This window comes from Drosophila ficusphila, unplaced genomic scaffold (assembly GCF_018152265.1).
Source record: "Drosophila ficusphila isolate 14025-0441.05 unplaced genomic scaffold, ASM1815226v1 contig_106, whole genome shotgun sequence".
NCBI lineage: Eukaryota > Metazoa > Arthropoda > Insecta > Diptera > Drosophilidae > Drosophila > Drosophila ficusphila.
Genome location: NW_025063993.1, coordinates 6,835,357 through 6,858,712, shown reverse-complemented (window position 1 = coordinate 6,858,712; position 23,356 = coordinate 6,835,357). Strand labels below are relative to the sequence as shown.

The 23,356-nt window shown below is 43.7% G+C and overlaps 1 protein-coding gene across 1 annotated transcript; it reads right to left on the bottom strand.

Annotated features, from left to right (window-relative positions):
• Nucleotides 1-526: 526 nt before the first annotated feature.
• Nucleotides 527-22,113, bottom strand: LOC108089047 (titin). The gene is made up of 7 exons (XM_017187155.2): nt 21,909-22,113; nt 18,919-19,215; nt 14,296-14,467; nt 13,461-13,592; nt 2,829-6,883; nt 1,807-2,359; nt 527-1,387 (listed from the first exon to the last, which is right to left on the bottom strand). The coding sequence occupies exons 2-7, from the start codon at nt 19,012-19,014 to the stop codon at nt 1,317-1,319; spliced, it is 5,079 nt and encodes a 1,692-aa protein (XP_017042644.1). The 5' UTR covers nt 19,015-19,215; nt 21,909-22,113; the 3' UTR covers nt 527-1,316.
• Nucleotides 22,114-23,356: the final 1,243 nt, after the last annotated feature.

Genomic DNA, 23,356 nt, shown 5'->3' with positions numbered 1-23,356 from the left:
GCGGGTCTTTTATACCTGCATGGATCGTAAAACTCTGTTTTTGATAATCGACTGAGATTATTGACCGAGTGCAGTCCTAAATCAAAGCTCAATTATCGCGGTGACCATTCGCAAAGCGTATTTCCGTTTGATTAAAAATAGCTGATACTGAACTGATAGTAATTAATGTTTTGTACCAGATTATGAATGAAACTTAGAAAGTTAGTGTAGAATAAGTAGGTTACAATATTCCCTGATTTGTCAGGTAATTCCCTGATTTTGACCTTCGGAACTGATTTCCTAATTTTCGTGAAAAATGCACTGATTCTCTGGTTTCCTCCTGAATTGGTGATTTTATATAAATATGTAGGTATTACATATGCAACGGGACGGATTTTGAGTAAAACCGATATCGTAAAAATAAGGCAATATTTTGGTAACCAATTATTTATTTTAGATTATTTATAAATAAAAATAAATCCCATAAATCTCCTAACAAATAAAAAACAACAATGATTATTTTATTCAATAGTTTTCTAAAAATAGATTTTTTATTGTCATTCCTTTTTTTAAAATTATTTTTGTTAGCTTTACTGTGATGCGTCTTGACTTTGAGAAAAGTGTGTGAGTTCCATTCACACTCACGTACATATAATAAACTATATAGGGGATATGATCTGATTTTATTATCTCGGATACCCTACGTATCTTTATAGGCAATGCTGTTTATCATGTACATCGTTTACTCTTATTTACAAAATATTATTCGATAGAAATGCATCATTTAATGGTTCTCGTTATGCGATCCTTCACTGGTTTGCCTGGCCAATAATTTAAATAAATTAGAAAATTGCATAAAACTAAGCTAAATGTGTTTTAGTGTCTCCTTCGGGGCGAAGTGTTTGTGGGGGGTATAAATAAATAGTTTTTGATGGTCAAGATGAGTAGAATAAATAGTCGAAATGGGGGCGAAGTGTGGGTGGTGTGGTGGTGTGTCTTTTGTGGTGTGTGGTGTCATATGTGGTTTAGGGTTGCGCCCAGTGGCGCAATTGACAATCATCACTGGCTCAAAGGGGGCCGAAGAAACCGCCTTTGATAGCAAGGTGGCAATTGGGCGTGGCATGGGCGCAGCTAAGGTCATAATAAATAAATAAATAAATAATTTGTTTTTAAATATCCACTTAAATGCTATGCAAAAATCGTTTCGAATATAGTTGGGTACAGCGATAGAGTTGCGGGGTCGGAAGACAGTGTCTGGCAAAATATTGGTCTCTCTATGGTGACCGAAAGTGGTTCGGTTGGTGGATGGGCGGTGACCCACCCGGCGGTGCAGTTTCCTACCACAGTGGCATGGGGCGTTGTCGGGCCAGGAAAGTGGGCAGGTTGGCGGCAGTCGGAGCGGGACAACCTGGAGTGGTTAAGAAAAGAGAGAAATCATTAATAAGATATCGGTTGTGGACTTAAAATAAATATGATATGATATGATATGATAAATAAATGTGATACATATAATTATTTCATTTAAATGGGAATCTGTAGTGTTACAATTTTGAATCTTGAAACTTTAAACAAATCAAAGGAATTATATTATAATATAATATATATTTAATTGAGGGTTATTAAGAATGATTTATCATTATATCAAAAACACATATCATATAATTTGTGACTTTAAAATATTTTTTAAATTCAATAATAAACCATTTAAATTTCAGTATTACATTTTAAAGTTAATAAACGATCTAGGAAGAAAGTTTTTGAATTGTAAATTAATATCTAAGGAAAGAAAAAATGTGGCGAATATAATTTTTTGAAAGGGATACTTACGGCAAACGGCGCAGGTCTGCTCGTCGGTGCCGTCGCCGCATCCGTCGCGTCCGGAGCAGACGATGGCGGTGGAGCGGCAGAGTCCGTTGCTGCAGCGGTGCGGGCAGTAGGCGTCCGCCCCCTCCCTCCGTCCGCCGCCGAGGAGTCCGCCCGCCTCGATGAGGCGCATAAAGAGGTTGGGGAGGGCGCGGGAGCCGCACAGGTGCGGCGGCTCGTCGCTGCCGTCCTTGCAGGAGACGATCGCGTTGCAGTACTCGTACTCCGGCAGGCACTCGCCGCTGCCGCAGCGGAAGGTGTGCTCCGGACAGGCGTTCCCGCCCCGCAGGCTGCCGTCGCAGCCCATCTCGTCCTCTCCATGCAGACACTGCCGCCGTCCGTCGCAGAGGGCCGCTCGCGAGATGCAGCGACCGCTCCGCTGGCAGCGGAACGACTCGGCGGGGCAGCTCTGGTTCAGGCGGGCGTTGTGGGTGCACTCCTCGTCGGAGGCGTCGTTGCAGTCCGCCCGCCCGTCGCACACGAAGAACCACGAGATGCACACGCCGCTCGAACGGCACTGAAAGGTAAATACAAATTTTAGATTATTTTTTTTAAATGTGGAAAATACTAAGAGAAAACTACTTCAAAGAGTTAAGTGATTCACACTTTTTAGTCAATTATAAATTTAAATTAATTCTGTATTCTTTAGAATTATATATCGTTATCAAACTGATAATGGGGATTTTCACGTTACATACATATTTAAAATTTAAATTTTTAAAAAGATTTTTTTCTTGCATTATGCATTGTTAATTGATTTTCTAAGCTTGTTTTCTTTTTGTATCTTCTTGTTGTCTATGAATGATATTTATTTAACTTGTTTTTTATTCGAACTAAATATTATTTATTATATTTCTTGGGTTCTTGAGTTTAGCATTTAACTTTTGTTTAATTTTGATTGCAAGTTATAACTTTAAAATCTTTGTTTTAAAAGAAGTTTTCTGCATTTTATACTTCTTAATTTTTTCCTTTTAGTAGTGACTCACCTGGAAGGTTCCGGGACTGCATCCGGTTCTCTCGGCGCTGCACTGCGTTCCTGGCTCTCCGGCGGCGCAGTCGCAGACTCCGCGGACATTGCAGACGGTGTGGGGATCGGCCAGCTGGCACTGGCGATCACTGCTGCAGGCCAATCCCAGGGAGACAGCCTCCAGACCCAAGTCCACGCGCTTGCGCAGTTCCGATCCTGGTTTAATGGCCGCCAAAGATGCAGGAGGAATGGCAGCGGGAGCAGCTGGTTCCGGAGTGGGTTCATCGGCGGTCATCAGGGGCATCAGAGTGGTGACCACTGGAGCAGCGGGTTCCATAAGGGTCACCCGACTGGCCAATCCCAACATGGTTTGAGTGGTGATCTCCACGATGTCGGCGGGATTCGGAGTGGCTTCCTCGTGCGGAATGGCGTGGGCAGCGGGCTCCTCCTCAATGTGGTTGCTGTCCAGCTCTTGCAGACCATCAACATTGGTGGTGGACTCCAGGATCAGGTTGTCGGACTCCAGCTCATTGAAACGGATGCCATCGGATTCGGACATGTCGAAGGGCATTTCCTCGGGCGAAAGAGTGCGCTCCTCTTCGGGTTCGGACTCCAATACCTTCTCCGTGGTGGCTTCTTCTGGCAGGGATTCTGTTTCCACTTCCTTCAGGGGTTCTTCTTCTTTAGGGATCTCCGCTTCATCCTGTTGCTCTTCTTCGTGATGCTGCTCCTCTTCATTTTGGAGATGCTCCTCTTCAACTTCTTTGTGCTCCTCTTCAATTTTCGGTTGCTCCTCTTTAATAGGTTGCTGCTCCTCCTGTGTGGGTTGATCCACTACAGACTGCTCCGGAATGGGGGTCACCTGCTGCTCTTCATCCTCCTGCTCCTCATCATTAGCCGCCTCTGCAAAGAGTTCGGGAATAGCTGGCTGGGATTCCTCTGCTGGCTGGACTTCCACATGATCTTGGGTCTCATCCGCTTCGGCCTGAAGATCAGAGATGGCTTCGTGGGGTTGTTCCTCCTCGTTTTCAGAGTTGGCCTCCACCATGGGAACAGTTTGGGCGGGTTGCTGGCCAAATGGAACCGGGGGAACGGTGCTGTCGCCCTCCAACATCAAGTCGCTGAGGATGTCGGCAATGCTCTCGCTCTCGTGGAAGTTCTGGGGATCCTTCTCCAGGTCATGCTCCTCGCTCACAATGGAACTGGCTGCCTCCGGATCTTCCGGAGCCAAGGTGGACTCCGCTGGGTCGGATTCTTCCGCTTCGATGGCGGCAGTGGTTTCTTCCGGCTGCGGAAGTTCCTGCAGATGCTCAATGCTGGTGTAGTCCACTTCCGGTTTCGGTTCCCCCTCTTCCTCTTCCGGATGAGCTGGTGCATCATCCTCCTGAACTTCAGCTGCTTCCACTGGAGTTTCCTCCTTTTCCTGCTCAACTTCTGGCTCTGGAATCACTTGCTGTTCCTCATTCGGCTCGGCTCCGAGGATAATGTTGTCGTTCTCGTTCTTCTCCACCTCAACTTCATCCTTCAGCTGTTGGTTGCCTTCCTCCTCCTCCGGAGTTGGAACACTTTCACTGGCCTCCGCTGCGGCTGGTTCGGATTCGTTTTCGGGGGCAATCTCTGTCTGGTCCGTCTGAGCGGGTTCCTCGGTGGCTTCCTGTTCGATATCGAATGCATCGCTCTTAATTGGCAGCTCTGGCTTGGCCTGATCCACATCATTAGTGGTGGGCTCAGCCTCTTGGATTTGTTCGGTTATCGATTGGGGTTCCTCCTCCTCCTTCTCCTTTTCCTTCTCCTCCTCTTGCTCAACTTGTGGTTCGATTTCTTTCTCGGTGGCAGACTGGATCTCCGTCTCCACCTCTTCTGCTGGTGGTGCTGCTGCTTCTGGTGCTGCTGCCTGGGGCTCCACAATTGCTTCCGACACTTCGGGCGTCTTAATTGCATTTGCATTTTCCTCGGGTTCCACCTGTTGCTCCTCCCTCTCCACCTGCTGCTCCTCCACCTCGTTCTGTTCCACAACCTGCTCACCAATCTTCTCCTCCTCATCCTCCTGCTTCTCCTCTGGCAACTTTGTTGTGATCTCGGCGTTCTCTGGCTCCTCTGTGGTCAGCTCTGGTTCTATTTCCACTGGCGCCAATTCATCATCATTTGTTGGGTATGTCAATTGTTCGTGCTCCGCTTCGGTGATTGCCTCCGCCTCCTGCTCGATCTCTTGGACTGGTTTCTCTGTTGTGGCTTCATCTGCATCGGCTTCGGCTTCGGCATCGGCATCGGCATCTGCATCTTGATGGATTTCCACCACCTGTTCGGGCTCTTTTTCTTCGATCTGCTGCTGCTGGTGCTCCTCCTCCTGCTTCTCCTTCTCCTGCTCTTCGGCAACTTGGTCTTGATTTAATTGATTGGCTTCATTTAAATCATCTTCGCCACTTGTCGGCTTGATGTCGGCGCTTTGTTCCGCCTGATCGATCTCGGCTTCCATATCTGGCTTGGCTTCTGTCGACTGGAGCTCCACTTCTGCGGCTTCGGTGGCCGCCGTTTCTTCTGCTTCTGTTTCTTTTTCTTTTTCTATTGCCATTTCGGTTTCTTGCTCCTCTGGTTTTGCCACCTCGTCCACTTGGCTTTCACTCTCCACCTGGACTGGCTCGTCGATCTTCAACGCTTCTGTTGGCTCCTCCTGCACATCGTTTTCAGCCAGCTCATGATCCCCCGAAGCCAGATCCTCTGGAATTTCCTCCGCCGGCTTCTCATCATCGGCCTCTTCGGCTGCCTTCGTCACACTTTCGCTTTCGGCTCCATCGACCGGGATCAGTTCTTCATCGGCCACCGATGTCTCCTCATCCTTCTTTTCTTCCTCTTGCTCCTCCATCAACTCGTCGCCGAGCAACTGCGTCTGGATCTGGTGCTCGGTGCTGGATTCCGCATCAGTCTCGCTTTCGGTATCGATGGGCACCACCCCCTCATTAGTTGGCTGGCTCACTGAAGCCTCCTCCTTCTTCTCCTCCTCATTTCCTGGCCTCTCCAGTTCGGCCTCTCCGACTGGCGATTCATAATCAGGTTTCATGGCCTCTTCGATGGGCGATGAAGCAATCTCCTCGCCGCCAGATGCCTCGGCAGCCTCCTCATCAGCTTCGATGGGCGCGACTTCGGGTGCCACTGGTGTTTCCACGGGTGCTTCTTCGGGTGTTTCGGGTTGATCCACCATCAGTTCTGGAGCTTCTGGCTTATCTTCGTGCTCCTCCGGATACTCCTCCTCGATCTTGTACGGATAATCCTCGGTAACAGCGGATTCGGTTTCCGGTTCCACATTGATGGCATTCTCGGTTGGAACATCGGCGGGTGTGAGCAGCTGCTGGACACCAGTGGTGGCATCTGGAGAGGATTGGGGCAGCTCTGAATCGCTTGGCTTGGCTGCAAGCTCTTGTTCTTCTTGCTTTTGCTGCTCCTCCACTTTTTGTTGCTCCTCCTCCTGATGTTTCTGCTCCTCTTCCTGATGTTGCTGCTCCTCCAGCTGGTGTTGCTGCTCCTCCAGCTGGTGTTGTTGCTCCTCCTCCTGATGCTGCTGCTGCGTGAGTTCAGTCTCCTCGTGAGCCATGTCCACAGCCTCGAACTTCTCGCCATTGTCGATGTTGGGAACCTCGGGTCGCAGCTTGGTGGTCTCACCATCATCCTCCTCCATGGACTGCTCCTCCACGCTGGCGGGCAGCTCATCCTCCAGGAGAATCGGAGCAGCAGTCGTGGTGGTTGTGCTGGTTGTTCTTCTGGTGGTTGTGGTTGTTGTGGGTGCAGGCGTGGTTGTCGTCGTCGTAGTCGTTGTTGTTGTTCTCCTCGTGGTGGTTGTGGGCACAGGAGTGGTTGTCGTGGTGGTGGTGGTACTAATAGCTGGCTGCTCCACCTTCTCGATGGGCTGCTGGTCCTCCTGATCCGCCGCGGGGGCCACACAGAGACCACCCACCATTTTGGCGGGACTGGTGCACTGGCAGCGACCGAAGAGGTTCGGGATGAGGAAGTCGCAGTGGGTGCGGGTGTCGAACATTTGACAGTGGGCGTGGCTGTAGCAAACGGCGCCAGGATGAGCGGCTGCAATTGGAAGACAAAGATTGGTTTGCAAAAAGGTTCTCATGGGATTTTTTTGTTTTTTTTTTTTATCTTCTGGGTGGGAGGAATACGATGGGTTGGGATGTGTTATTAAGCTAACCGTAAACCGAACTCCAAGCACCAAATGCATATTAAAAACTCATCATCATCATCATGAACAGCCACACCAGAACAAGGAGGAGCGGCCGCAACGAGAACAAGAACAACAACAACAACAACAATAACAATAACAACAACAATATAAATAACAACAACATCAGAGCATTAGCCCGCCTTCGACAAGCCTAATAACCGTCAATAAAGTCAACTGCAACTGCATCAACCTCAACGCATGGCCGAAAGAAAATGCAGAGGAGAACCCAGATTGTTACAGAGAACGAAAATAAAAAATCATATTTGACTTTATTAGGAAACCTTAAATAAATATTACCATCCTTAAATCCTGATTTGACCAAATTTTTAATGGCAAGGCCACTCTACGTTTTCTTTTGCAGCTGGTAACACGTTTTCTCTCTATTTTTCTTTAAATAATATTTTGTTTTTACCATACTATTCCTTTGTTCTTTGGCTCACTTCAAATCAAGAATGTATAGTCCATTTGATATCCCCATTCTTTCTGTGTAGAACTGACTAAGAAGGGGAACAGATGGGAACCAGAAGATGACGCTGAAACGTCGGTGACGTCGCCCATTCCCATTACCGTTCCTCATCAGCATTCCACTCGCCGATAACTGGCTAAAAAGAGACGGAGACTCTTCTTTTGCACAGAAGACAGAAGAGGACTAAAGACGGAAGACCGAAGACCGAAGACTGAGGCGAAGACTGAGCCACCTGCGTGTCTGCCACTGTCCTCCACTGGAATCTCAGCTCTGACCCACTTTCCGGACTGCCGCTCCAACTTGTTTTCACTTGTTTCGTTTTTGGCTTGCCAGCAAGTTGCAACCAGCAACCAGCAACCAGCAACTAGCAACCAGCAACTAGCAACTGGCAACTGGCAACCAGCAAGCGCAGCAAGTTGCAACAAGCAACTGCAACTGGCGACATGCCATTTACCATTTCACTGGCTAAAGCAGCCACCTGCAATTGCCCTTTGGGCAGTGTCTGGCCAAGGAGATCCATTACCATTACCATTTTCATTTCCATTACCCCCAGCTGGCATTCAATTTGGATTCGAAACCGAACGAGATCATAAATCGGCATACCCTTAATTCTAGCCAAGGCAACAAAAAAAAAAAAAAAACTTTGCTTTTCTCGCGGGAATTTCGGCCACAAATGCAACATTTGTCGGCACCACACAAAAGATTGTGACTCTGGCTCTTTACTATGTTTCTGGCATTGGTCATTGGGGAACCGGTTGAGAGCGGTGACTCCGAGGCACATAAAAGGCATACAGCCTAAGGCATACGGACAACGTGGCGTATACTTAACGAATTCACCGCCTGACACTGACACTGCCGCTCTGCCATTTCCATTTCCATTTCCATTGGCATTGCCATTGCATCGCATCGCATTGCATTGCCATTCCAAATGCGAGTAGCTCAAACGTGTCTTGCCGGAGTTTGACACCAATATGGAATCAATGCGTTGCAGGAAGAATCGAAGGGGGTTCCCAAAGACCCCGAACGGTTGGCCCCATCTTTCACTTTTATATAACAGCATTCGAAGCGGTCACACAGCGAAAAATATTACCAGTGATTAGTGATCAGATATAATGTGTTATAGCCATCGATCACCTCGCTAACAGCATCATTTAAGAAGCAAGTAACTTTTAGGAGAGTTTCGTTTTCCTAAGCAGTTTAAAAAAATGTTTGATTTTCTGTTAATATTTTCCTTTTCATTTTTACCATCGGAAGTTATATTTTTTGTGTTAAAAGTTAAGAGCATAATTTGTGCCAAAATTATTATTTCATTGTTTGTAAAATGACATTACTAAACATTAAAAGTGATATTACTAAACAAAATATTAATACAAATTTAAAATCTTTAGAACTACAATAGGACTTCTTTATTTAAACCAATAAAGATATCATAAAACCAAGAAACTTTTGTTAGTTATTTATTTAGTTGTTATAATAATATTATACCCTGAACGGTATTTCTTTTGGCCATTTATTTTAACTCGTAAAAAACTAAAGACAAAAAAAAAACTACTATAAATTGTTTTAGATGAAAGATACATATGTTTTCTTTTCCTGCGTGCCGATGCATTGCCTTATTTCGAGCTGGCCTGGCCACCAAAAACGATGATCGATAGGCTGGGGGCCAATGCCACGGCCACTTAGCGCTGCCCCACCCCCTCCCCCCTCCGCATTCCGCCTCCCTCTTTTGTGGCTGGTGGTGCGACAGGTTGCATGCGAATCGCTGCACGACTGCAACTGCTAACCTAACCCACTTCGATTACGGCTAAAGCCGCTCTGCGAGATCTCGGCGACGCGTGTGAAAATTGCCCACTGGCTGGATCTTTGAGATATTTTTTCATCGTTTTTTTCCAAATGGGCGCAACGGGTGGCGGCGGGCTGGCTCGCTCGCATCATGAACAATAATTTCCATCGAAATCAGCATAAATTAAATCGCTGCTTCCTCGGCGTTATTGTCTTTGGTTGAGTCGCCGCCGGTGGCCGGAATTGCAAATCTGTGTCAACCGCCTGAAACGCACAGATACAGATACTCGTGCTGAGCTTCAAATGTATCTCAAATCTGCGCCGGCATTCCTGCGGCTATAATAAGTCCATTTATGCCGTTGACTTTCATTAAGGCGTAAGAGCCAATTGCCTACTATTCATTAAAACCCCCCATGCGATTCAAAAATAAAAATATGTTTTAATTAATAGCAGCGATTTGCGTTTGTTGGAAATGTTACTTTGGTAAATATTAGCTTTTTTGCCATTATTATTGTCTTTTTGCGGAAGTCGAGTGTTCCACATAATTTGCATGCAATTTGGCATTTGGCGCAATTTAGTTTGAAATGGCCATTCAAGAAAATTTTTGTCGTATTTTTCTCTTTTTTTTCGGTTTCTAGCCGCAAATTAACACAGTTTGACTGGCTGCCTTTGTGGGTCATGCGAAATGAAATGGAATTTTCGGTGGCTTTTGCTTTTGGTCTTTCTTTCTAACCATTTTAAGTGTTTTGTTTTATATTTTTGGTGCTGGGTGTCGCAATGGAAAGTATTTTCCCTGTTTTGGATTGCGAAGGTGTTGAGGCAGGAAGAAAGTAAGCCGACTTGCTAAAGAGAGTGACTAGGAGATTTCAAATGACTTATATAATGAGAGTCGGGAATGCCATGAAAGGCAAAATTTGGCATCAAGAAATGTTTGAATATTTTGGGAAGACGTAGAAATCTTCACCAAAAACAAGTTTGGATATGTAAATTATTTTACTACCAATTTGTAGCGAAACTATAAGACTACTGGGGCAGTATTTTTATTGAGCTGTTTGTTTGTTTCTATTAGCAGAGTCCTAAACTGATATAAAAAGTAGGTTTTTTTATTTTAATATTGAGAAATATTCCTTTGTTTTGAAGTTATAAGGAAAAAGTAAAGAAACAATTTGCTTGTTAAATACAATATTAAAATAAGAAAAATGCTAGTATTTTCTATGTTTATTTTAGGAAATTCTTACTAGACTTGCAATAACTATCTTTAGTTAAAAACTATTATTTTTCTGCTTCAATATTTAACAAAAGAATGGATTGAAACCTTTTCAAACTGATGTGATATCAAGTGCAGAGTTAAATATTTTTTCTGTGTGCACCTGATGATCGACGACGTCAGAGTGGTTCACTTTTCCTGCAGCTTTGTATGCAGAAGATCTCGATCTGGCTGACAGTCGCAGCCTCCGACGTTGGCCGCATGTGTCTGGGCTATCTGTTCATTATCTGTATACTCCACAATATATACATATATATATGTATATTTGGCATACTTTTTACCGCAGCACGTGAAACGGGGAGAGTAGAGTAGACTAAAGAGCAGAATGGCGATGCAACCGGGGGTAAAAGAGTTGTCATATGTGCATAACTCATAAAGATCGGAGGAGATGTGGAGGAAGTGGCTCATTGTTGGCGGTGCTTTGCTGCTCAGCTGCTCTGCTGGTGGCTCGTTAAGACCGACTGGCTAACAACAACAGACGGCAGACAAAAACGGGTAACCGAATGAGCCAATCCCGGAATGGGCTTGGGCCCGATGGGTTAAGGTGCATGGGAAACTGGAACAAGTGGCCTGGCCAAATGGAAAGCCTGACAAGCCAACTGAATGTGGCACACCACCACTTGCTTCACTTGACCCGCGATAGAGCGGAATGGCGATAGGATGAAGTGAATGGCCAATCCCAGTCCCCATCCCCATCCCCATCCCAATCCCCATCCCAAATCCGAAATCGCAATGTGTGCAGCGCTTTTTGTCAACTGCATACGAAAGAGTTTTGGCTTTTCTTTCCCCGGGAATTCCAGCGATCTGTCGCTTCTCTCTCTTCTTTTTCCTTCTGATTATTTATATATAGTATTTATTTTATACTCTTTCGCGCTGAGAACTAATTGGACTTTCTTGGACTTTCTTTTGCATCGGCATCGGCGGCTAATCAGTGCAATTTAATTACGAGTCGAGGCAATTAGCCATGTAAAGTAGCCAAAGATACTAATCGCAACGGGGAACTCGGAGTTTTGAGGAGGGGAAATGGGAGGGGGAAAAGGGGGGAGGGGCAGGAATGGTTGCCCTGGCAGGATGTCTCTGGTGAAAGGTTCACTTCGCCGGCTCTCTCGCCTCCTCTTTCTTTTATTGTGTTTTTGGTGAAAGTATCTCATAAATGACTGGCTTGCCACTTCTTGCACTTGCCACAAAAACCCCGCTACACATGGAAAAAATCCAAGGGGTACGTATGCAATTAGTCTTAATTGATATTAATCACCTATGAATAGGTTCTAATAGGTGGTTATTTAAAAAGCGGAAAGAGATGAAGGAATATGGCTTACTCTTGGTTTAAAAATATCTTTCACCTACTCAAAATTATAACATTTATTTATGTATTTTGTTAGCTTTTTTCGTTTCAAGCTAATTCAATTCTTTGTCCTCAAAATGACGCTTAATTAAATATCCAGCTCATTCTAGGCAGCTGTCCTGCCACGCCCCCTTCTCCACTTGTATATATATTGAGTTCTTATTCTATATAATTAAGTCAGTAGCTAACGAGGGGACTGAGGAGTGCGGAGTATGGAGGGAACACTGCAACATCAGGTGAATGGCAATGACACGAACTGCGCCAGTTGCAGTGGCTCCATGTCCACGATCGTGCCTCATTGCTCTGCTTTTGGCGTGTTTAAACTTTAAAGAAGCCAATGCATTGCAGGAAGAGGAGTGCTCGGGGGTATAACCCCGCCATATGGCCTCTCGATCTAGTCAACATTCTAATCAGATTAACGCCACTTGGCGCCAATGTGCCAAAAGGAAGTGGAGCGCATTCAAACTAGATTGCAATCGATTGCAGGGCTGGCGGAGATCTAAAGTACCCAAGATCAATTTTTATAGCTCCAAATTTGCAGGAAATTTAGTCACTGCTTAAGGGAAATATTTAAGAAATTCTAGACTGTGAAATAACATTTTGGCTTTATGTATTGCAATAGCTACATGTCAGCAACTCTTTTAATAATGATAAAATTTAAATTGTGAACTCTACTCACGAGTTAGAAATCTATCTGATTATCTTAATAGAAAAAGCTATTCCCAATGCCACTCCAGAATAATTTCTTTTATCTTTTCTCCATAAATTTGAACCTTCTTTCTTTTCTACTTTGCGCGTTCCTTAGTCACTTGGTGATTCACCTGCCAATGATTTATTCCGAAGTCGGTGAGTGAGTCACTGGTTTTTTCCTTAGCCCAAAGCCCTAGAAGAGTTCAGTTGCATCGCGGCAAGAATCGAGTATCTTAAAGTGTATCTTTCACACATTGCAAGGCACAAACAGAAAGACAAACAATCGCAGGGAGAGATCAAAGCCAAACATTTACATTTAACATTTAACGTACAGCGCTTAAAGCGTTCAATGATCTGAAGTCCGTGGTGGCTGATTGCCAGTCGGTTTCCACCAACATGTTAGCCAGTTGGCCAGTTCTTGGAAGATTAACCAATTATGCGTATAATTAGTGACACGATTGTCTTGTTAGGCCGGAGCATTCGGTTCATTGTTATTGTTATTGTTACACTCGGCCGTTTTTAGTGTTATGCCCGTGTTAATTGCCAGTTTCAGGTGCCGGCAAAAGGAGAGAACCCTGCTTGGAGAGCCCAAGGTGTAAAACGAACGGCAAACAGGAAATAGGAGTGGACATACATATATAGAAGGTACTATATAGCATACCCAACATTGCGTGACATTCCAGGGGAGTTCGAGAAATGATAAGCAATCAGAGTGGGGATTATTATTATTGGTCGGCTGCCGTCCGTTTATTGCAATTCACCAAATACCGCACACCGAACAGTTAATGATATTATGTTACTATTATATGTGGTATATCCCGGGCAATCTGGAGGATTAGGGCCACAATAGCTGGCCGGCGGTCGGCAGATACTTACGTCCCAGACAGGTGTGCTTTCGGAACTGCAGGAATCCCTCCACGCAGCGGCAGGCCCCCTCCAAGCAGCTGCTGTTGGCCACCTTCATCGAGCACTGTTCGCTCAGCTGGCAGTCGCCGCCGAGGAGTTGAGCTGTGGATCAATCAAAGGTAAAAAATCATTAAAAATTCTAATCAAACTTAATTCTAATTGCACTCATTAGATTGAGTCGTTCGCACGAGAGCGTAAAATGAACTCATTAAAAATAAGATTTGAAAGTATTATTGTGCTAGGTTGAAGAGAAGTTAATAAGAGATTTAAAAAAATATGTATTTCAAAGAGATACGTATCTAGATACTGATAAAGAAACAACATTATCCAAAATGAAAAGCTATTAAAGTAATAACAATAAAGGTTTTTTTAAACAGAGCTATGTAAGCTTTTTAATTAACCAAAATGAACCACATTTATTTAGCATTTAAAGCAAACTCCTTACATTTATTCTTTAAATAAACTTGATTTATAAAGATAATGTAGGAACTTATGGCACTTGACTTTATTTTTACTCAAGTTCCTAACACGTTAGCCAATTAAGCTGAGCAAAAGTGAGTGATAGTTGCCATTTGTTAAACTTGACTTAGGTAATATAAATTCCCCGGCTGACTCCCACAGTTTGAATTACTAATTTAAGTCGGGAGGAAACAGTCGGAATTGTTTTCTCTGTGTAAAGAAAGTCGCAGCGAGTGCAGCTAACGGTTCTCTTGTGGACAAACACACATCTCCGCCCATTGTTTGCCCGGCAAACATTCTGTACTCCCACTTTGGGGTTAGCCAAAGATTGACTTTGCCTACTTACATGACAAACAGCGTTTGGAATTCAACTGGACGAAGTAGGGGGCGCACTCGCAGTATCCCAGAGCGGAGCAGCTGCTGCCCTTGATGAAATCCGTACAGTCCATGTCGTGCTGGCACTTGTCGCCCAACTCCAATGCTCGACTCGCGTCCAAGACTGTGAAGATGATCAGCAGCTAAAAAGATTAAAAAAAAAATAAGAATTAGTCTAAAATGTATAGAAAAAATTATGATAATTTGTTGTGAGGGTAATGAAATGGTTATTATCTTTTTAAAAGAATTAACATTGGTAATCTAAGCAAAGATGAATCGTAAAAGAAACTTTTCATCTCCTCAATTTTATTTATGTCAAAATGAAATTCCACTCTATTAAGGCATAGAAATAATACAACAGCTATTCATTTATTCATATGGCTTGCATATATTATTATTTAAATATAGTTCCAACTAGGCAAATATTTGTGCTGTTCCTAATTAGCTTTACTTGTGTTGATTTGTATTCCTATTCTTGTGCAAAGCAGGCCCTACCTATTACTTATAATTGGAGAGCATGTAATTCGTGTAACTTAACTCCCACAACAATTGCATATTACATTTCCCCAGGAAACGCAAGCAGATTCATATTATTTTCCCCGTAATAATTTAATAACCTGAAACTTATGCAACGGCCGTAGATCTGTTATCTGGCATTTATAACACCGCTTAATTATTTCAATTAGGTGCCCAACTTTGCATAAAGCATGATTAAGCCGGGCATGAGGCCTCAACCGAAATGAGCCAACAAATTGGCCGGCGCGGTCTTGACCAACTCTTGTTAAAGTGCCGAACAAATTGGCCGACTACACGGAATACCTGTGGGCCGAAAAGCGCGAAGAAATAGCCGTAAAATTCGTAGTTAATCGTAGTAGATCATACTGACGGCTGCGGTTGCCTTCTTTTTGTTTTTGTCTTCATGAATGAAGTGCGATGTGTGTAAAAGTATCTTGTAGCTACCATCTGCGAGCGAGCGAGCTTTTGTTTGACGCAGACACAGTTAACGTTCTATCAGATGCTACATATGCTAGATACTCGAGCGGGAGTTGTAAGACAAAATTAACAGTTGCCTGAACACCAAACACACGCCCATTTGAAGCCGGGGTGGGATTGTCCGGGATCTATAATTAAAAAAAAAAGCAAGAAGGCAAGAAACAAACAGCAGAGCCAAGGGTACCCACTGCCAACTCTGCTCTTTTGAGCTCTTTCCCCCGCTTTGCTTTTGCAGTTAGAACTGGCTAATAAATAAGCTGAATTTTGTGGCCAAGACACAGAGTGCAATGTACTTTCTGCTCATCGCGAATGAGCGCCACACGCCATTAATTACGGCCCCGACTCGGGGGATTCGCCATTACCTAACCGAAACCAAAGCCAAAACAGATACAGATACAAGTACAGATAGTAGTTGGGTAACTGGGCTTGTTTTTCTTTTTAAATTCTCTTCTTCTGGTTCTGGGTTTTGCATATTGGCCAACGGTACTGCGAACTCCCCCGCCCTTGGCTTTACTTTTTTTCCCGATTTTTGCTGAATTTGTTAACGCATTAAAAGCAACGATTACATAAAGCTTTTCAGGGGGGAATTCCGCAGACTTCGGCTAATTGGTAAGAACTCTCCAATTGGGATTCCAATTCCGCAGACACGCAACTCTTTGGTAAATCGTACAAGTTGAGACATTAAAATCACAGTTAGGATCGTTTGGCGGAATGCAATTTTGTTGCCATTGCCGCGTTGATTGTGATAAATGGTTATGTGAGATGGTTTTAATAAGAGTTGTGATAAAATAACTACGATTTAAGGAGTATGAAGTGCCTCATCAAAAAGTGATTTCAAACTGTTTAATTTGTATTTCAAATTTTTATACAAAATCAAGCCCTTTTTATATTTTCAATTGTTCAGCTTGAAATGCCAGTAATTATTTTAGGAAAACATTGCTTGCGGCTTTAACTAGGATTTAAGGAGGATAAAGTGCCTCATCAAAAAGTGATTTGAAAATGTTAAATTTGTATTTGAAATTTCTATATAAAATCATTTTTCTATTTTCAATTGTTCAGCTTGAAATGCCAGTAATTATTTAAGGAAAACATTGCTTGCGGCTTTCCCGAAGAACAACCAACAATCAAAGTCATTAAATTGGGTTTATTGATCAACAAACCATTAGTCCGGCTCTTTTGGGCTCTTCAAGTAACAATAAACAAATAAACTACACCACATAATCCCCATTGAGAGGTGTTTTCTCGTTTCTCGAGATCATTTCGCCACTCGTTCGATGCTTGTCTAGTCAAAACAACACTTGCAGCTCTTCACAGGCCCCTCGGCGAAACCCTCGACCATTTAACCCATTGAAAGCCGAGGAGTATCACCGCTCAATGGGAGCAACAATACAAACAAGGCCTCGAATGAGGGAAAAGTATCAGAATCGGATTCGGAATCAAAGTAGGAATAGGAATTGGAATTGGAATTGGAATGACAAACAAGCGCGGAATCAGAGCCAGAACCAGAAATGAAATGGAACCGTCGAAGCTCGGCGGCATCAATAAAATGTCAATAAACAGAGAAGAAATTGTTTAATTACGCTTTCGAGAGGCCAGAATAAAGAGAGAGGCGGCGAGAATGATGTGTGTTGGCTATTAGAGGCACACTACGAGTATAGGCGAGTGTTTGTTTCGATTTGACCCAATAACTTGGGGGCCAAGTTACTTTCGTTACGTTACGTTCTTGGCCAAGCGACTGTCAACTCGGCTGTCCAAAAGAGGTGGGCAAACACAGAGATTGGAGATCTGAGATCGGAGATCGGCGGGCAGAAGGCTAATAACCGTCAAGCCGCGTCCACCCGGCCATTTGTAATCCTCGGACCGAACATTCATCTTCCTGGCCAAAAAGCCAGTCTTTAAGGCCCGAACTGCCAAAACACCATTCATCAGCCAGGCGAACTGACTTGGCTTATTTATTTTTCTGCTATTTTTTCCGCATGTTTTTCTTTTTGTTTTTGGGTTTACAGCCAGCCAGCCAGTCAGTCAGTCAGTGTGTGCTAATGAAGACCCGTTGCAGTGGCATTTTGTTCTTTTTTTTTTTGTGTTTGTTCTAGACCCCGCCGCTGCAGTCATTGTAATTTAGAATCGTAAAAGAACAGCAAGTCCGGGCAGCAGAAAAAAAAGGAGTAGATACGTTTTCGTGTTTTACAAATTACTTTCGTATTCTTTTAATGATCGTCGGGCGCCAGACCGTCTGGTGACCTTTGGCCGGGCCGAATGCAGGTGGAGCGCACAGATGCAGCAGCTCTTTTAGCTTTTCTGACTTGGATGCAGCTCTTCTGGCCAAGACTTAATGCACTTGGCTCCAAATGGGCTGAATGGGCCGGCCGAGGGCAGCGGAACATAATAACAAACAACATCGAAACGGATAAATTGTTTGTTGGTCTTGGGACCAACTCTTGGCCGAGTGGAAAATCTGGTGGAAGGAATTTTCTGTGAAGTGATGCTGAGGAGCCCTTGGCCGATGGCTTTCCACTAAACGGATTCTATTGGTTAAGCACCAGGAATAGATTCTGAATTGGATGGGAAAATCTAATTGAATTTCGATGGAGGATCAAAAAATGTGTTTTAAACTTACTAAATTAACAAGAAAAATTTCAAGCAAGCAGAAGATTAACGTAACTTAAAAACAAATTTCAAAATCAGAAAAGCATTTGAGTTCTAATTCTGTGAAACGAGAAAATTTTATCCCACATCTTTGACGTTAATTAAGAATTGTTACTAAATAACAATTTCAAGTTCCTTCCTTAAAAGTTATCAACGAAGAATAAAAAATGTTTATTAAAGAAATCTTGGATCTTAAAAACTTTGCTATAACTTCAGCTCACCTAACTTCCTCTCAATCTCTTTTCTCCTTTTCCGGAACCCAAAAATAGCGAAGAAATCCGAAAGAAGCATTTATTAAAAGACAAACTAGTTCCCATAGTAGTCCAATAATAACTCTTCCCGCAGTAATAATGATTAAGTGCTGGGCAATGAAATTTTATGAAGCAAATAATTCACTAAACCTAATGGCCACTTCTTGTGTTTCATTTTTGTTTCGCTGTTGTTGTTGTTCGGGGTGATGTTGGGTTGAGTGGAGCAAAAGGCTAAGAAGACTCCCACCTTTTATTAGATTAATTTGCCCACATTACTCAGCCGGTGAAGTGGCGACCCCCAACCGAACGGAACCGACTTCATCATGATCTTCGACGCCTGCCTATCCATCTATCAGCTACAATTTGACCCAATGGCCGACTTCACAGCTCTTCACACACAAGAGAAAAGAGCTTGGGGAGCAGCGGCCCACGATTGAAGTGCCCACGCCAACATTACGATACAACAACAAAAAATATAACTCAAATTGGTGCCAAAAAATGAATCTTTTGTTTAAGAAAGCGAAAAAGTGCTTAACAATGGAGCTGACCAGGTGACAAACATTTGCTTTGCCCGATTTTTTGGAGCGATTTGAATTGGCAACGCCCCAAATGATGATGATTTCTTCTACGAGGGAGTGCAATTTGAGTTTGGGTCTTCTATTTTTTTTATTTTTCTACTATATTTTTTGGCCAAGTTGACTTACCGCTAAGAGCCGCTTAACCGTAAAAGCGTTTCCATTGAGCATGGCGATCGCAGGTTGCTTTCTCGATGCTGCTGACTGCCTCGCAGTCGCCGTCATTGCCGCTTCTGAATCGCCAAGAAGCTGCCTCGAATCTCTTCCAGGGAAGGCTTTTCTCGCTTTTCCCTCCTTTTGTATGTTAGTTTTTGTTGTTGCTGCTGCTGCTGTTGTTTCTTTCCGATTTTCCGCTGCTGCTTTCTTGGATTATTTCGCTGGCTAGCCGGTGCTCCTCTCGTTGCAGTCGTTAATATATGTTTTGTGCTGTGGAAAGGAGTCGGGTGGTGAGGAGGGGGTGACTTGACTTAAACCCTGAACTCTGAGGGTCAAAAACGGAACGAAAACCTTTCTTCTCTTTCATTTACTTGTCTTTATGTTTAATTTTTTTCTTTTTCGTTTTTTTTGGGGGTAAAGGAAATGCGCCCCAGTAAAAAAAGAGGGAAATAATAATAATAATTTCTGTTTTATTATTTTGCAGTTGTCGGACGAGGCGAACCGGCCGGCTTGCGGCTCACACGCCCCTCATTCGCATTCAATGGGCATTCGAGCGGCGCGCAGTCGGTCGCTCCACTTTAAAACGAAAGACTTAGGCAGCGAACTTGCTGCGGCGGCAGCCGAAAACCCGAAAATCCGAAAAGCCGAAAATGGGAAATTAACACCTGAACCACCTGAGCCACCTTTAGCTGTCTCTTCTTCTTCTTGGCCACTAGGCCCTAAAACTTATTTCGTTTATTTTTCCCGACCACTGTCCCGTGTTTTTTTTTTGTTCTCTTGACTTTTTTGCTATTTTCACTTGCTGTGACGACCTTTGTCTGTCTCCTTCTCTTTCTCTCTCTCTCGCTCTGCTTTTCTTCGCTTTTGTATCTTGTGTGTGTGTGTGTGTCTGTGTGTATGTTTTTTTTTTATTCGGAATTTGGGTAACGTTTTTGTTGCCGTCGCTGGATCTCGCTGCTGTTATAAAATTTCATTTTATTGCAATGCATGAGTCTGGGCCGAAGAGTTCGAGACTTGGACTGGGTCTGAGAATGTGGCGCTCTAGGGCATTACCGTTAGGCGGCTGGGAAGAAGAAGAGGGAAAAAAGTAAAGAGCTCTGCGCCGATATAAAACATCTACTAACTCCAGCATTTTTATAACTTAATAAAAAGTGGGGGGGAAAAAGGGAAGGGCAAACGGAGCTGACAATGAAGCAGGGCTCCGGAGTTCGATTTAAATTGGTCTAAGGTGAGATGGCCTGAGAACTAGTCGCTGCACAGAGCAAAATGTGTGCGCAGGTTGGGCTTATCTCAAAAGTTGAATGTGTTTTTTCTCTTACAAAGGAAAATAAAATTTTTAAAACGAATTTTAAAAAAATATGTAATATTACTGGCAACCATTTCAAATATTCCATACAAAAAACATTACTTGAGCAAAATTAAAACTTTTAAAAATCAACTTCACCTATGTATGTTAGTTATAAAGCCTTTTTAGTTTTAATTTTATTTTCTTTCTATAAAGATATGCTATTCTGAGCTTTGAATAAATGCACAAATTCTAGGATACACATTTAATAAGTAATTATTTTCAAACTAATACGATCATTTAAATATGGAAATGAATTTGTACTCTGGAACAAAATTGTGTTTTGTGAATCAGTTCTTCAACGAATCAATTCAAGGATATACAACATTTTATCCTGCTTTTAATGCAATAAAGTTCTATTTTTGTTTATGCAAATAAAACTGAGCGATTTTTGGAAAACAGATATCTACAGCTTGAAACAAAATTCGAAAACGTTCAAATAGACATACGGAGTGTAAAATTTCACAACATTTATGTGCCTTTTCTTTTTCTGTAACTATAATTCCTGTTTATTATTTGCTTTTGGTCAAGGGGCGTTTATGGGCGTGTCTGGACATTGGCCCGGCTCAATTTTGTGACCCAGTCAGCCGATGCAGATACGTATATCTTCAGATACAAACGGAGACGGAGACGGAGATGAAGATTGAGTTCGAGATGGCGATGGCGATGGCGATGGCGGAGATCTTCCGCAATCGATCAGCATGTGCAAAGTGTTGGGCTGTGGCTGTGGCTGTGGCGACCGCAAGAGATCGGGTCGCTGGCTGGGGAACAGCATTTTCAGTTTGCGGTTTTTGCGCTTGATCTATCGGTCGCTGGGTCGTCATCAATGCGGTACGGTGCGATGCAATGCACCGCCGAGAGTCGAGATCCGAGAGATCCGCGATCCGAGAGCCAAGAACCAAGAGCCAAGCACCAAGAGCCAAGCACCAAGAGCCAAGAGTCGTCGCAAGAGCCAGGCTGAAGACTCTGGCTAAGACACACTCGTAAGACGTAAGGCACAAAAAAGCAGCGCGATTCTAGCACCGTTATGCACCCAATATGGCGACTGCACCACCAGCTTGCAGCAGCAGCAGCACCACCACCAGCACCACCAGCTTGCCGCAGCAACAGCACCACATGTGCCGCAGTTTCGAAGCCAGAATCCGAGTGCTGGTGGACTGGCTTTTGGGTGCATCTGCATCTGTTCTGTTCGGTTCTGTTGCAGTTGCAGTTGCCGCATTGCCGCATTGCCACAGTGCCACTGCATCTCGAACAACTGAATCCGCAGCAAACTGGACAGGAGAACGCTGCGCTGTCTTCGTCTTCACTTGACTGCCTGCCTGCCTGCCTGCCTGCCTGCCTGCCTTCCCATGTATGTTTGTCTATCTGGCCGCTCGCTGTTTGTTTGTTTGTTGGTTGCTTTGCTTGCTGGCTCGGTTTGTTTGTTTGTTTTCCTGCCGAGTGCTGTTGTGTGCGCAAGAAAACTAAAAACTGAAAACTCAAATTACACTCAGTTCGCCCGATGGCCGCGCCTTAGTCCAATTCCAATTCCGAAAAGTGTCCTCCTCGATCATCAACAGAATTATTATTATTATTTCCTTCTCGCTTGCAATTTATTAACGATTTTTTTGTTAGCTACCGTTTAAGGAGGGGCTTGTATTTGATTTTGTTTGATCACTCGCGTCGCGGCACTTTTGGCTGTTCGTTTTGTGAAATGTTCGATCTCGAGGGTCTGGGTTTCAGGTTGAGTATGCTAAGTGCAGCCACATCACACGGAGATGAGCTGAGCTGAGCACTGGGCACGTCCGCACGTAACGATGGTCAGCAACGAACTGAAGAGGAGCCAGCCAGCCACGGACTTAAAGAACCAAGACAAGCAGCCGCGGTCGCAGTCGCCAGCAGCAGCAACATCGGCGGCGGCAACAACAGCAACGGCAACATCAGCGGCAGCAGCAGCAACATTGGCAACAACGGCAACAACAGCAACACCACGCCAAGACCTGGCTGAAAAGAGAGCTTTTTGGCCAAAGTCAAAGTCAAGGCAGCGAAGCTTTCCAAGACACGACAAGTGCCGAGGTCTTCGCTTCATGTGGTTGCTGTTGTTGCTGATATTGCTGCTGGATGTTGCTGTTGGTGTTGCTGTTGCCAGTGATGTTGCTGCTGCTGCTGCTGTTGCCGTTGCTGCTGCTGCTGCTGCTATGCAAATGTGCTTTATTTGTTTCTTTAATTATGAGTGTCAGGTCCGAGAGAGTGCAAACGCACAGATTAAGAGAGATAAACGGCGAAACGTTTGTACACCTACACGCCGCGATCTCGACTTGGCTGCCCAGCAACTGCATTCAGTTCGAAATTAACCGTTTTATTTTACAGTCGAACTTGTATAGCTTTAAATGCAATATTACTATTTTTTAGGGATTTTTCGAAAAGCCCAAGTATCTCAATTTTTTGTTTTACTTAGACTGGCAGTGATATGGCAAATATTCAATATATTATAATAAATGTTTAGATCGGTTGTGATCTATTTTCAAATGTTAATAATATTTTTTAATCCACTGTAATTTTTCGAAAATTTTTGTTTCTATTTCTAACATGTTTTTTTTTTAAGTTTAGCAGCTATTCTCAAAGTACCAAAAAGTACCCTTTAGAGAAGTCCAACTGTATTTAAATTTTCGTTTTTCCACTTCCGTCACTTGACGTTGAACCCGTGTTGCAATCGCAATGAGGCAAGTGAAGCAACTGAAATCGACTTGCGAAACTTTAAGAATCCACTTTTAAGTAAATAAAAGGTGGCGGAGGGTTGGATGGATCCAACGCACTCCATTTGGCTGAGTCCGAAAACTATACAAATGCGTCTTCCCTAATTGAATAATGCCGTGGCTGCCCTCCCTTCAAGTCGTTTGGGCTCTTTAAAATTTAAAATTATAATTTAATGGTTTTAAATTGGTCGCTTGGGGTGTAATTTTCGCATTTGAGTTCATTTTAAACAAACTGTTTTGCTGCTGTCAGATTTTCAGATTATTCAGAGGGGTGTCTTTAAGAGTTCAGAGTGCTTTATAATGGTTAATTGATTTTGTTGTTCTTACTGAT

What these genes read in the sequence shown, in the direction of transcription:
- LOC108089047 (XM_017187155.2), bottom strand. Translation starts at nt 19,014, where the DNA reads ATGACGGCGACTGCGAGGCAGTCAGCAGCATCGAGAAAGCAACCTGCG. An exon ending in CGGTTAAGCGGCTCTTAGCG is followed by an intron (nt 14,468 to 18,918) that starts GTAAGTCAACTT and finishes TAATCTTTTTAG; the next exon opens with CTGCTGATCATCTTCACAGT. An exon ending in TTCCAAACGCTGTTTGTCAT is followed by an intron (nt 13,593 to 14,295) that starts GTAAGTAGGCAA and finishes ATTGATCCACAG; the next exon opens with CTCAACTCCTCGGCGGCGAC.